At 52.3% G+C, this 14,617-nt stretch overlaps 1 protein-coding gene across 1 annotated transcript; it reads left to right on the forward strand.

Annotated features, from left to right (window-relative positions):
• The first annotated feature begins 734 nt into the window (after positions 1 to 734).
• Positions 735 to 10,849, forward strand: TRIB3 (tribbles pseudokinase 3). The gene is made up of 4 exons (XM_081290240.1): positions 735 to 993; positions 4,855 to 5,145; positions 6,568 to 6,860; positions 9,400 to 10,849. Exons 2-4 carry the CDS (start codon positions 4,855 to 4,857, stop codon positions 9,890 to 9,892), a joined length of 1,077 nt encoding a protein of 358 aa, XP_081146366.1. The 5' UTR covers positions 735 to 993; the 3' UTR covers positions 9,893 to 10,849.
• Positions 10,850 to 14,617: the final 3,768 nt, after the last annotated feature.

The following is a 14,617-nucleotide window of genomic DNA, read 5'->3' on the forward strand; positions in this document are numbered from 1 at the left end:
GGTTTTAAGTGGCTTTTCTTTGTGACATGCTGGGTAGGAGCAGAGATGGCATGCACACTTAGGTGGGATGGCTCTATGGCGCTTCCTCTAACCGCTGGGCTGCGCTGCCTGTATCTAATGTATGTTGGGAGGCTCAGCTGGTCTCAGACCTCCCCAGGACAGGCCACTGGTTGCTTTGAGCCCAGAGTCAGTCAGGGTGGGGGTGGGAATGGTTTGTAACAGGAGAAGCAAGCGGGAACCCCCCTGTAATCCTAGATACTCAGGAGGCTGAGGCAGTAGGGTGGCAAGTGTAAGGGCACCCGGGCCACTTGGCCAAACTCTCTCAAAGGAAAAAGGCCGGGCACGCAGCTCCGCGGTGGAGGGTGTGCCTAGCGAGCATGGCGCCCTGGGTTCTATCCCAAGAACTGAGACAGGGGACGGGCCCGGGAGCGAGCGCGAGAGAGGCGCATCGAGCCACAATGACGACCTCGCGGCTGGCTCTTTTCTCTCTTCGCATCACCCCGGGAAGGCAGGATGATCTTGGAAACGGGGAGGAGGTCGCTGGGGAAAGCAAAACATTTCCCTAAGGTGATAGGTGTCTGCACCCCAAAACTCCACGATCGAAGAGAGTTGAGACCAGACACCCGAGTGGGCCAGCCAAGGGAAAGGGACCCAGGAACAGTGGGAGGGGCCGGGGCGGAGCGCTGGGGCGGCGACCCGGGAGGCGGGGCGCGGGGGATGGTGCAATTCGGCGCCGGAGGGCATCAGACGCGGGCGGATTAGCCCAGGTTTACATCACCCGGCGGCCGGGGAGCGGGACGCGGCGCCGGCGCCCACAGCACACTCGCGGCGGGAGCAGCGGAGGCTCCGCACGCGTCGTCTGCTAGTGGCTGGGGCGCGATCTGGACCCGGCCCCGAGATCGGCCGCAGCGGAGGGGGCTGCGTTCCCCTGCGGGTGCTCTGGCGACCCTGAGTACCCGAGACGCCAGGACCCGCGCGGGGCTTCAGGACAAGGTACTCGGCAGGTGGCGGCCAGAAGGACCTGGAGGGCAGGAGGGGGCGGCCAGGGCGGAGGTGGAGGGTGCGTACGGAGCCCCCCCGCGCCACGCACCCACTACGCTCCACTTTGGTCACACTCCGCCGTCGGGGGTCCCGCCGGGTCTCAGGTGTTCCCCCGGGCAGGGCGTGGGGTCCGCGCGAGTATGACCGAGTCCGACTGGCGCGACGGTGCCCACCGACTGGGCGTGGCAGCTGTGTCCCCTGTGTCCGGGACTGAGGTGACGGCTGTCACTTGGGAGAGGGTTGGGCGGTAGTCTGGGCGTGTTTAGGCGAGGGGAGTGTGTGCGGGACCTGTAGGGGGCGCTGGGGGACCGTGGAGGGTCTGGGTGGGTTTTAGTGGGGTGTCGGGGCTCGGCGTGAGCCTGCAGGGGTCTCGGTGAGGGTCTCGGGGCTTTGGGTTGTGTTGCCAGTGGGACCTTGGGGAGGGTTGGCTGTGCCAAGGACGCTGTCGGGCAGCCGGGGAGCTGGCAGTGGACGGGAGCGGGTGCAGAGAGCGCAGGAGGGGACGCGCGAGCTGCCCTGGGCACGTGCGCCTGAGCCGCTGCGACCGCGTGGGCTGCACGTGCGGACTCGGGTGTGGGGGCGAAGGCCCAGGTCCCCCGGGGCCGCATCCCTGGGGCCCACACTCCCTCCCTTTGCCTCGTCCTTTCCCTGTCACCGACCTGCCCTCAATTTCCGCGGAGCCTTTTGATCCCAAACATCCGCCTCCTGCAGCTTCCGCTCCAAAGGGCGGGGCCTGACTGGGACAGTGGCGCAGGGTGAGGTCGCAGACTGCCCTAGGAGCTGTACGTACTTGCTTGCCCCCTTCCATGTGGAAGGCCAGGTGTGTGCCCCCGTCTGCCCTGGATTCTGTGTGTCTGTGCCTGGCTGGCTTGGGAGAAGGGGATGTGTGTGTGATTGAACTCCAAGGCCTCTGAGCCACACGCATCCCTTTTTATTTGGTGACAAGGTCTAGAAAACTTTTTAGGGCCTTGTTCAGTTGCTGAGGCTGCCTGTGAACTCTCCATCCTCCCGCCTCAGCCTCTGGAGCCACTGGGATTCCAGGCGTGCACCGGGCTGCCTTACTGGGAGACATGTTTCTGAGGGGTGTGAGCACCTGTGGACCCTGGGTGGTGTGGTGGGTATTTGGTGTGACCTGCTCTCCATCTCCCTGACCAGTTGTGGCAGGGAACCCCAAGATGTAGGAGGGACCTCCCTTCTGCAGGGGAGGCTCTGTCCTGCAGTGTGGCCTGCACACTTCTTGCTCATTTGTGGACTTGGATAACCCATCTGTCCAGCACAGCTTGGCTTGGCCCACCCAGCTCTGAGATGGGGAGGATGCAGGGGTCCATTAAGGTGGCCTGAGGATACTATATGCCCACCACCAGAGCCACTTGCGGCCAACAGGGAACCCAGCATTTGTACAGCCAGGCATCTTCTTGTTTGACAGAACAATCTTGTGTCGTAAGGAGAGTCACCCTGGCCTCATCGATGGGAGATCTCTTAAGATCCCCGTGGGTGGCACTTAAAATGTTCAGCCATGAGTAATAATAATAGTGATGCAACTATAGTAGTGACCATTTTAACATCTATGTCGCAACAGTTGCATGCTACTGTGGACCGACCTTCCTTCCTTCCTTCCTTCCTTCCTTCCTTCCTTCCTTCCTTCCTTCCTCCCTCTCCCTCCCTCCCTCCCTTCCTTCCTTCCCCTTGAACTTGGATCCTTCTGCCTTAGCCTCTGAGTAGCTGAGATTGCAGCCACAGGGCTCAGCTATATTTTTTTCTTTTTATTTCACCATTGCAATAACCCTTTGAGCTTTTCTTCTCATTCCCATAGTACAGGAACTGAGGCACAGAAAGGTTGAGGAACTTACCCAGGGCTACCCAGCCAGAAAAGGCCTGAGCCAGAATTAGAACCTAGAAACATCTGACTACACCTTACCGCCATGTACATTTATTGCCTACTTAAACACTTTTTTTTTTAATTTTTATTTTTTTAATGAGATGCCCAGGGTCAAACCTAGGGCCTCATGCACTTGGGGCGAGGGCTTTACCTCTGAGCTGTGTTCCGGTCCCTTGTACATTACATTCTAGCAAGTCAGGATGATGGCCTTTTACTCGACAAGGGGGCTCCTCCCCTCCTGAGGCTGCCCTTGCATTTGGGAGCCACATGAAGAGGAGAGCCTGTCTGATGCTCCCTGCGGTGCCACTTTGACTGTTGGGAAGTCCTTACGGGGCTGAGGTGTCTCCCTCTCTAACCCTCATGCCCCCTCGGCCTGGAACCTGAGTGTGTGACACTGGAGAAACTGTCCCTCCTCCACATGCCGTTGCCCATCCTCCACCAACACGCATTGTCACACTGCTGCCCTCCATCCAGAAGCTGCATCTGCCTGTGGCCCCGTCTGGTGGACATGTGTCCAGCGATGCCGGGAGCTCTGGGGCCATCAGGGAAGAGTACCCGCAACTCCCCCCAGGGAGAAAGAACGACATTGTTTTGAAACACAAGCAATAAGTGATGCAGAATCTTCATTTAAAAATATGGAGCCGGTGTGGTAGCGCATGCCTGGAACCCCAGCAACTCGGATCCCAAATTCAAGGCCAGCCTCGGCAACTAAGTGAGGCTCTGTCTCAAAATCAAAGATAACCTAAAATAAAATAAAATAAAAATGTTGAAATTGAAAGTTCCCTTGACTTTCTACCAAAACTGCTTTCCCTCTAGGCCAGGCAGTTAGGTGGCAGGAGTTACTGTGGCCAGTGGGCACATAATCGTTTCCTGTGTGCTTATAAATGTGAACGTATTTTTGTCTTAAATGCTGGTGGTATTTTTTTTTTTTAACCTAAATAGGATCATCTCCCGGCACTGTTCTGCAGCTGACTTTGTTCACATAGGTTCACTGTAGAGCATGCGTCCACATGTTCATTCACTGTCCTCCCTCCCTTCGGTCGTAGATAATAGATGCTTATGAGATTTGAGGAACAGAACCCTGCAGTCTCTACCTCCCTCTCCCCAGCTGCCAATTCCATCTCTCAACTCAGCTTTTTTTTTTTTAAACTTCCTCTTTGTGTGGGGGTGGGTTGCTAGAGATTGAACCCAGGGTGGTTTACCATTGAGCTACATCCCATCCCCTTTTTAATTTTTTGAGACAGGGTCTCCCTAAGTTATTGAGTTGGCCTCAAACTTGTGATCCTCCTGCCTCAGCCTCCTGAGTCACTGGGATTGTGGGTGTGCACCGCTGCACCCAGTTACTGTACTTTTTTTTTTTTTTGGCACTAGGGATTGAACCCGGGGTGCTTTACCATTGTGCTACATCCCCAGTCCTTTGTATTTTTCATTTTGAGATAGGGTCTTGCTAAGTTGTTGAGGCTGGCCTTGAACTTGGGATCCTTCTGCCTCAGCCTCCCCAGTTGCTGGAATTACAGGTGTGTGCCCCTATGCTGTTTTTATATATTATTTTTTAATATAAGAGCACTGTATATATACAATTCTGTGTATTTTTTCCCCTTTTAATATATGATCAATAAACATCAGCCTGTTAAGTGTCTGTTGGTTCTTCTTCAGAGTTATATAGTATTCTACCACGCGGCTGTCCTGGCCTGTGTTAGCCGTCCACTACAGCAATTTGGGAATATTTGTATCTTTTGCTACTAGACACAGGCTCTGATGGACAGCCTTTCACATATTTAATGTTTTGGTGCCAGTGTAACTGGAGGATAAACTCCCAGAAGGGGGCCCCCAGGCAAAGGTGCCTGCTATTGTGATTTTAATGCACCCTGCCCCCCAGCGGGGGAAGAAGGGGCCTCCAGCACCTCTCCCCTGCTCTCCTCCCTTCTTTCTAGATGCCAGCTGCTCCCCTGGCTGATCCCGCAGGTTCCCACTCCAGGAAGAATCCACTGGAGCTGAAAGATGACCCAGACTCGGAGTGTCCCATCCCGAAGCGAGCTCGAAGCGGGTCCCAGCCCAGGCCACCGCCCTGCCTGCTGCCCCCGAGCCCACCCCCTGCTCCGGACCGAGCTCCCACGGTGGCTCCTGCCTCCAGGCTTGGGCCATATGTCCTCCTGCAGCCCGAGGAGGACGGGCGAACCTACCGGGCCCTGCACTGCCCCACGGGCACCGAGCACACCTGCAAGGTATGTTGGGGGCCTTGGGAGGTTCCCGGCTCCTCGCCAGAGTGCGGAGGCCCCAGAACACCTTCATTCCCAGGTTCTTTTTGGAGGCAGCCAGTGAGTCCCTGGGGATTAGCTGTGTGCCTTTTTTTTTGGGGGGGGGGTACCAGGGATTGAACTCAGGGGCACTCGACTACTGAGCCACATCCCCAGCCCTATTTTGTATTTTATTTAGACACCGGGTCTCACTGAGTTGCTTAGGGTCTCTCTAAGTTGCTGAGGCTGGATTTGAACTCGAGATCATCCTGTATTAGCTTCCTGGGCCGCTGGGATGAAGGTGTGCACCACCAAGCCCAGTTTAGCTGTGTGGCTTCTAACAAGTCACTTCCTTTTTCTGAAGCTCTATTTTACCTTCCATAAAATTGAACACAGCTTTCAGATATATGTTTAATGCCCATAAACTCCTAAAACATTTCCCAACAGCCTGGCCACTCTCACCACTTGCCCGCCACCCTTTCCAGCCACACTGACCTGTGACTGAGTGTCGAGAGCCCGTCTGCTCTCGACTGCCTCAGGGCCTTTGCATTGCCAGTGCCCCTCACTTGGGAAGCTTCTCCCAAGGGAATCTTTAAATCCTTCAGGTGACCAGAGTTCCTTCTGGGTCATGCTGTCTAAAATGGGCCAGCTTCCAAAGTACTGTTTCTTCTAGGATCTTTCTGGGCTGGAAGCACTCAGCAGTACTTGAGTTTGCTGACTTTTTTGCACTGTCTGCTTCCTGTGTTGGACTGCAGGCATCAGGAGAGCAAGGGCCGTGGCTGTCAGTCATTTGGCTCCCCAGTGGCTGGCCCAGATACAAACTGATTGGCTGAGTGAAAGGGTGCCAGGAGTGGCTCTGAGGATGAGGAGCATAAACTGCCCTTCTGGCTTTCTCCTGCTCTAAGGCTTTTCTGGTTAGTTTTTTTTTTTTTTTTTTTTTAAATTTTTATATGTTGGCACTGGGGACTGAACCCAGGGGTACTTTAACACTGAGCTACATTCCCAGTCCTTTTTATTTTTTAAGACAGGGTGTCACTAAATTGTTCAGGGCTTCCTTTAGTTGCGGAGACTGGCCTTGAACTTGTGATCCTGCTGCCTCAGCCTCCCAACTCACTGGGATTACTGCACCCAGCTGGCTCACCTGTTAATTTTCAATTTTCTGAAGTTGAAGACCCTACAGGGTGGCAATTAAGGGCAGATGAAGGAGCCCATAAGTTTAAGACCCGGCTGGGCCGTGGCCTCTCAGGTTCCTTAACTGTAAAGGGGAGACGTGGGGGGGTGACCCTTCTTATGGGGCTTTTGTGGGCGTTGAGGGACTTGGAAAGTGGTCACGGTGGACGCACAGGAGTGTCTAAGGGTTGGCGGGCCTGTTCACAAGGCCACCCTGCCCTTCGGGGACCCCGCCTGCAGGTGTACCCGGCCTGTGACTCCCGCGCCGTGTTGGAGCCCTACGCGCAGCTGCCCCGCCACGAGCACGTGGCACGGCCCACCGAGGTCCTGGTGGGCACCCAGCACCTCTACGTCTTTTTCACTCGGACCCACGGGGACATGCACAGCCTGGTTCGCAGCCGCCGCCGAGTCCCTGAGCCTGAAGCCGCTGCGCTGTTCCGTCAGATGGCCGCCGCCGTGGCGCACTGCCACCAGCAGGGGCTGGTCCTGCGGGATCTCAAACTGCGACGCTTCGTCTTCACCAACCGTGAGAGGTGTGTGCGGCTGAGGAGTCCCCGAGACAGACCTAAGAGGTGGCCCCTGCTGCAGGAAATGAGACCCAGGCTGGCGCAGGGGCACACGCTTGGGATCTAGAGGCTGAGGCCGGAGGATCTTAAGTCTTAAGCCAGCCTCAGCCACGCGGAGGCGCTAAGCGACTCAGTAAGACCCTGTCTCTGAATAAACTACAAAATAGGGCTGGGGATGGGGCTCAGGGGTGGAGTGCCCCCAAATTCAATCCACGGTACCCAACCCCCCACCACCAAAAAAAAAAAAAAAAAAAGAAAGAAAAGAAAAAGAAAGAAAGAAAGAAACCAAGATCTAGAAGGCAGAGTAACTTAAGCAAGAAGTGGAGAAACTCAGAGCTGGCAGCATAATTTGGTACAACATGCAAGTATTTGGTTAGCATGTGCGAGGCCCTGGGGCTTATTTTATTTTTTGGTACCAGGGATTGAACTCAGGGATGCTTAACCAGTGAGCCACATCCCCAGACCTTCTTTAATTTTTTTAATTTTGAGACAGGGTCTGGCTAAATTGCTTAGGGCCCACTAAGTTGGTGACTTTGACCTCCTGCCTGTAATCCCAGAGTCGCTTCTACATTTCCCCAGCTTCCTTCCACATTTTGTATCAGAGCAGCGTGCCTTTGAGTAAAAGTTGAATGTAAAATTATCTTGATTTTAAACTGGTACGTAACTTGGTCAGCGCAGCCACCCCAGACCTTCTGGAGGAAAGTGCTCCTTCTCTTTTGAATAGCTAACAGCTGGCTGTGGTGGCGCACACCTGTCATTCCAGCTACTTAGAGGCTGAGGCAAGAGGATTGCAAGCCTCATCCGTTTAGCAGGGCCCTCTCTCAGAATAAAATAATAATAACAGTGGCAGAGTGCCCCTGGATCCAATTTCAATGCCCAGTACTTCAAAAAAGAGAAAAAGGAAAAAAAAAAAAAAAGAATAGTTAGCAGAAGAGGGTCTGTGGATCCAGAGAGACAATTCTGCCTTTTCACCTGCTTTTGTTTGGACTGGAGTATTGCCTTCACTTGCACAAGCCTTTCTTTCTTTATCTATAAAATGGGCCAATCATGCAGACCCTGCCCCACCCCCAGGCTGCAATCATAGGATGTCAGCTTTTTGTGAACTGTCTGGAGGCCACCAGGAAGTAGGCCATAAGGAAGATGAGTTGCAGTGGTCATTGAATAATTGTTATCGAATAATTGTTATCGGGGGCTGAGCGTGTGGCTCAGTGGTAAAGCGCTCGCCTAGCACATGTGAGGACCTGGGTTCGATCCTCAGCACCACATAAAAATAAAGGTATTGTGTTCAACTAAGCTAAAAAAAAAAGCCATTTGGAGTGCCCTGTAGGAGCTGTTTAAATAGAAATTGCGGGGCGGGGGATGGTTCCGTGGTAGAGAGCCTGGGGAACATCAGCAATGCCTCGGGTTCAATCCTCAGCACTGCCCAAACCAAAATAAAGTACAAGCTGCAAATGGCGGGCCAACATTTTAAACACTGGACTTTTCATTAAAATATGATTTCTGGGGCTGGGGAGGTGGCTCAGTGAGGAGCGCTTGCCCAGCATGCAGGAGGCCTGGGTTTGATTGCTAGTGCTGCCCATGCCCTTGCCAAAAAGATTTCTGGCTGCTTTGCGGGGAAAATGGGAATAACATGAGGGTTTGGAAGCCTGGATCCTAGTGGGGGTGAGCCAGAGCTCCCATCCCGGCCCGTAGCCTGGAGCTCCGACACGGTGTCTTCTTTACAGATTGTAGCCACAGTGAAATGAGCTGAGCCAGGAAATGGCTTAGCCCAGGGCCAGCGCACATGGACACTGCAGGCTAGCATAACTTGGTCATTCCCCTTGGAGGCAGGACCTTGCTGAGATGTTCCATGCACTTCCAGTTTCTTCTCTCTCTCTCTCTCTCTCTCTCTCTCTCTCTCTCTCTCTCTCTCTCTCTCAGTACTGGGGATTGAATTTAGGTGCCCTTTACCACTGAACTACACCCCAGACCCTTTTTTTGGGGGGATACTGGGGATTGAACTCAAGGGCACTCGACCACTGAGCCACACCCCATCCCTATTTTGCATTTTATTTAGAGACAGAGTCTCACTGAGTTACTTAGGGTCTCACTAAGTTGTTGAGGCTGGATTTGAACTTGTGATCCTCCTGTATTAGCCTCCCGAGCCTCTGGGATGACAGATGGCACCACCTCACCAGGTTTACCACCAGCCTTTTTATTCTATTTGGAGACAGGGTCTCACTAGGTTGCCCAGGCTGGCCTTGAACTTGCGACCCTTTTCCCTCAGCCTCACTATCATGGGATTGCACCCGGTTGGAATCTTATCTAAATGCAACTGCTCCTTGACCCGGGGAAACACAGGAGCCTAGGCTTCCCCACCTGTGAGATGAGATGAATTGTCCACCCTCCCAGAACGGGCTCTGTCCAATGCCTTCAGATCCCAGGGAAGGCGGTGCCCCTGAAGGCGACACTGTGGATGGTGGCCTGGGGGGTCCAGGGGGCTCTAACCCCTCTGTCTCCGCCCCAGGACGAGGCTGGTGCTGGAGAACCTGGAGGACGCCTGCGTCCTGACGGGCCCCGACGACTCCCTGTGGGACAAGCACGCGTGCCCGGCCTACGTGGGGCCCGAGATCCTGAGCTCGCGGGCCTCCTACTCGGGCAGGGCCGCCGACGTCTGGAGCCTGGGTGTGGCGCTCTTCACCATGCTGGCCGGCCACTACCCCTTCCAGGACACGGAGCCTGCTCTGCTCTTTGGCAAGATCCGCCGCGGGGCCTTTGCCCTGCCCCGGGGCCTCTCTGCGCCCGCTCGCTGCCTGGTGCGCTGCCTGCTCCGCCGGGAGCCCGCTGAGCGGCTCACGGCCCCGGGCATCCTGCTGCACCCCTGGCTACGCGGGGACCACGTCGCCTCAGCCCCATTCCGCTCCCGTCTCTGGGAGGCTGACCAGGTGGTTCCCGATGGGCCGGGGCTGGAGGAGGCTGAGGAGGAGCTGGGCCAAGGGGAGGTGGGTCTGTACGGCTAGGGCCACCGTCCTGGGCTGCCAGCTGCAGACAGTGGATTGAGTTTGGGGGACATCTCCAAACTTTTCCCAACTTCTTTGGACTGAGCCAACCCTTGAGTGCCTTCTGGGGGGGAGAAAGGAGGAGGCAGGGCAGGTGTGCTATATGCACATGTCCTGCTTGGATGCTCCCTGTTTCCAAGCCCCGTTGATGGTGCTGGGCACTGAACAAAGGGGACAAACCTCCTTGCTTGCAGAGCTGACAAGCTGGCATAGGCCAGTGTCTGCCTGGCACACTTAGTACCAGGGTCAGCCTCCACTTGTACTGGTGCCAGGTCCTCTGTCCCGAGGACAGTCCCTTTTCCAAACAGCCCAGCTACCTTTGTATCTTCCACCTTTCAAGGAAAGGGACACATCTCCATGCCAAAGGTCCCAGCCTTTGTCCTCAGAACTGCAGAGCCCAAGCCCTGCTAGAAATGGTGCTCTAGCTGTTTTGTGCTTCTGATTAAAGCGTTCTCCTTACGGGGCGCGTGGCTTGCTCTGTAATCCCAGCAACTCTGGAGGCTGAGGCAGGAGGATTGCAAGTTTGAGTCCAACCTCGGTAACTGAATGAGACCCTGTCTGAAAATAAAATTTGAAAATGGCTGGGGATGGAGCTCAGTGGTAGAGAATCCCTGGGTTCAGTCCCCAGTTCTATAGGAGAAACAAACAAACAAACAAACACTCTCCTTCCAGGCCTAGGTCAAAGATTTGGGCCCAAAGGACACAAGAATCCCACTCTGAGGCTGGTTCTCATTGGACTCAAGGAATGCTCGGGAATGGGGTTCCAAGTCTGCTGTCCCCTTATCCCCCTGAGGATCTTTGGGGGTCAGGACTACACAGGGTTTGTGTCATGGCCATTTGGAAAGCCTCAGGCCTGTTCTGGGCATACTCAGGGTTCAGGACTGGGTCAATACCATGGATTTGGAACTATGAGTAGCTGTTCTCACCTTGTGCCTAATTAAAAAAAAAAAAAAACCTGTGAAATAATTTTATTTCTCTGGGAGATTTCTTGTACCCTCACAACCATCTCTTGCCAGCTCTCCCTGCCTTTAAAACTGTCCTCCACGTGAAAGGCCAGACGCGCGGTTGGTGAGGACACACTCCCCGCAGCCCAGTGGGTTTTACTGAACACTCTCTGGTTTCTGAGTCCAATAGCATAAACGCCAGCTGGGGGTGTAGCTCTGGTAGAGGTGGATGTGCCTCGCACACTCAAGGCCCCCACTTGATCCTCAACATGGAAAGAAAAAAAAAAAAAAGCTTAAAAAGAAAGAAATATATTTCACCCAAAACAAGATGCCAGTGAGTGAGGTCGGCTGGGTTGGGTCGGTTCTCAGAGCTGTCGGCAAGGATGCTGCTCTCCAGTTCCTTCTGTCCTTCGCTCAGTTGTCGCCCAAAAGAGCTGGCACAGTGACTGTGGCAGTCATGTGCCACATTAGAGGAAGAAGGGGGGTGGCCTTGCAGCACTTGAGGACTCTATTCTGGAGTCAGGCTGCCCAGGGTTAAGTCCTGGTTCACTAGCAACAAGAGGACAGGTACCAGTGAGCAGGTTTTGCTTCCGTCACTGTGGCACATGTCCATCGGCCAACCCCTGTCATTCAGATTCTCTCTGAATGGGAGGAACTGAAAATGTGTGGCCTTTTAAAATATATATATGGAAGGGCTGGGGCTCAGCAGTAGAGTGCTCGCCTAGCATGGGTGGGGTCCTGGGTTCCATCCTCAGCACCTCATATAAATGAATGAAATAAAGGTATTGTGTCCACCTACAAGTAAAAAGTGTGTGTGTGTGTGTGTGTGTACAGCCACAGTGGTGCATGCCTGAAATCCCAGCAACTCTGGAGGCTGAGGCAGGAGCATCACAAGTTTTAGGGCAGTCTGGGCAATTTAGAGAGACTTTGTCTCAAAGAGAAAAAGAGCTGAGGATGTAGCTCAGTGGTAGAGCACCCCTGGGTTCAATCACTTACCAAAAAATAAAGTGTGTGTGTGTGTGTGTGTGGTTTGCATACACTAATATCCATAATGTGAAATATGTAGGGCATGTGTTCCTGAGGAAACAAGGGCCATGAACGTGTCCCCTTCTCTCTATGTGGCTAAGCCTTGCCTGCCACTTGAGGCAGGACCTGGAGCCTCTTCTCACCTTAGTGGCCTCCTCTGTCCTGTGCCTCAGAAGCTTCCAGAATTTTTTTTTTTTTTTTGGTGGTTCTGTGGATTGAACCAACCCTGGGGACTCTACCACTGAGCTACATCCCTAGCCCCTTTTGTTGTATCTTGAGACAGGGTCTCCCTCAATTGCCAAGGCTTGCTACAAACTTGCGATTCTCCTGTCTCAGTATCCCACTGACCAGGACAGAAGAGGCCGGACACCTGAGGAATTTTCAGGAAGCAGATTTATTGGCTGCAAGGTCCAGAGGGGTTATCGCCTAAAACATCCTCTGAACCTTGATTCTGAAAATTTTGGAACTTTCTACCCAAGTATAAACTGGAGGGGTGGTGGGAGATTTACATTTTTGTTTGAATCTACACTAAAGTATCTTTTTTCTTGAATTCACAAATCCAGCCCCAACACTGAATTTTTTGTCAAAATTTTTGCTGATATTCTGACAAGAAGAGGAATATATATGTTAAAAATATGATGGGGGTTTCTGCTTTGCTATGGTAAGAAACTACTTTTCATCCCATTTTTTAGCTTAGTCAGGTTTTACAACAAAAGCAGAAGTGACATCATCAAGTCTGCGGCCAAACTTGGTTTTAGAAAGTCCTAACCCACATTGAGTTTTTTTTAAATATATATTTTTAGTTGTTGATGGACCTTTATTTTTTCATTTATTTATATGTGGTGCTGAGACTCGAACCCAGTGCCTCACACATGCTAGGCAAGTGCTCTACCACTGAGCCACAGACCCAACCCCTGAATTTTTTTTTTTTTTTTGTACCACGGATTGAACTCAGGAGCACTCAACCACTGAGCCACATCCCCAACCCTATTTTGTATTTTATTTAGAGACAGGGTCTCACTGAGTTGCTTAGCACCTTGCCCTTGCTGAGGCTGGCTTTGAACTCGATTCTCTTGTCTCAGCCTCCTGAGCCATGGGGATTACAGGCATGTGCCACTGTGCCTGGCTTTTTTTTTTTTTTTAAAGAGAGAGAGAAAGAGAGGGAGAGAGAATTTTAATGTTTATTTATTTTTTTAGTTCTCGGCGGACACAACATCTTTGTTTGTATGTGGTGCTGAGGATCGAACCCGGGCCGCACGCATGCCAGGCGAGCGCGCTACCGCTTGAGCCACATCCCCAGCCCGCTTTTTTTTTTTTAATATATTTTTTTAGTTGTAGATTGACACCATAGTTTTACTTTATTTATTTATTTTTATGTGGTGCTGAGGATGGAACCCAGTGCCTCACACATACTAGGCAAGTGCTCTACCACTGAGCCACAAATCCAGCCCCAACACTGAATTTTTTGTCAAAATTTTTGCTGATATTCTGACAAGAAGAGGAACATATATGTTACAAATATGGTGGGGGTTTCTGCTTCGTTATGGTAAGGATCCTCTGGGTGGGGGTCTCTAGTCTGCTTCACAAGTATCTGGGATTTCAGATGTGTGGCACCTCCCCTGGCCCAGAACAGAATTTCTTAAATGCCATTGGTTGGAGCATCCATCCCCTGGGTGTTTGTTTAAATACAGATTCCTGCACCTTCCCCAGACCTCCCGAATCAGAACATCTGGGGGTTCTGCATCTTAACCAATTCACAGGGTGATGCTACTGAGCATCCAAGTTGGAGAACCCCTGTAGTTAGAGAAATCCTGACTCTTTGGGGACTGAAAGCTCATTTCAACCCCTCTTTGGAACAGTGGACCCCAGCCAAGGTGTAAAATGGACAATTTAGCAGGATCCTTCTTCAAAATAAATGTAACTAGGGGCAGAGCGCTGTGGGGTTCAAACTCTGGTACTGGAAAAAAAAAGTCTACAATAGGTAACTTCTATAGAGACAAAATCATATAAGCACATGGGGGGCGGAGGGTGGGGAAGTGGACATGTATGCTAATGGATTCAGGGTTCCTTTTGGGGTGATAAATATGTTCTAAAATTAGATTGTGGAAATGGGTGAAGGACTCTGTAAATGTGCTAAAGCCCATTAAAGTGTATACATAAGTGGGCAAATGTTATGGTATATAAACCGTATCCCAATAAAGATGTGAAAGGAAGAACAGTTATGTTACAGGACTGGGGCCTTCCGGGAAACTAAAGAAGCACGAAGTCCCCCTTCAAATCCCGATTCTGCAATCAAGTCAGGAAGACTTCAGACATGTTGCTCAGAGGAACAGGCCTGAACTTATTGAAGGGATAGGAAAAGAGAAAGGGGACACAGAGAGGGACAACGAGCCTCTCCTGCACTCCAGTTTTTTGGAGATTCCAGTCTGCCCAGATCCACCTCTTGGCTTTTGACTGACAACAGCATGACATCACACTTTCAAGTCCCCGCTGCCATGGCAACTCTAGGTCACTTTAGTCCATACCAACAGGTTCTAATTGGATTCTTAGCCATGCATTCTCACAGGTTTTATGATCAGGAGGAATTATGCTTATCTTCCTGAGTTTCAGGATCCGGTCTGTGAAAATGGTTCAAAAAGTCTCCCCCTCAGGGTAATTTGGTTCCTTTATTCAACATTATTTGGGCCTGCATTTCTCCTGCAAACAACAGGTAGTT

This window comes from Spermophilus citellus, assembly GCF_964194105.1.
Source record: "Spermophilus citellus genome assembly, chromosome: 4".
Classification (NCBI taxonomy): domain Eukaryota; kingdom Metazoa; phylum Chordata; class Mammalia; order Rodentia; family Sciuridae; genus Spermophilus; species Spermophilus citellus.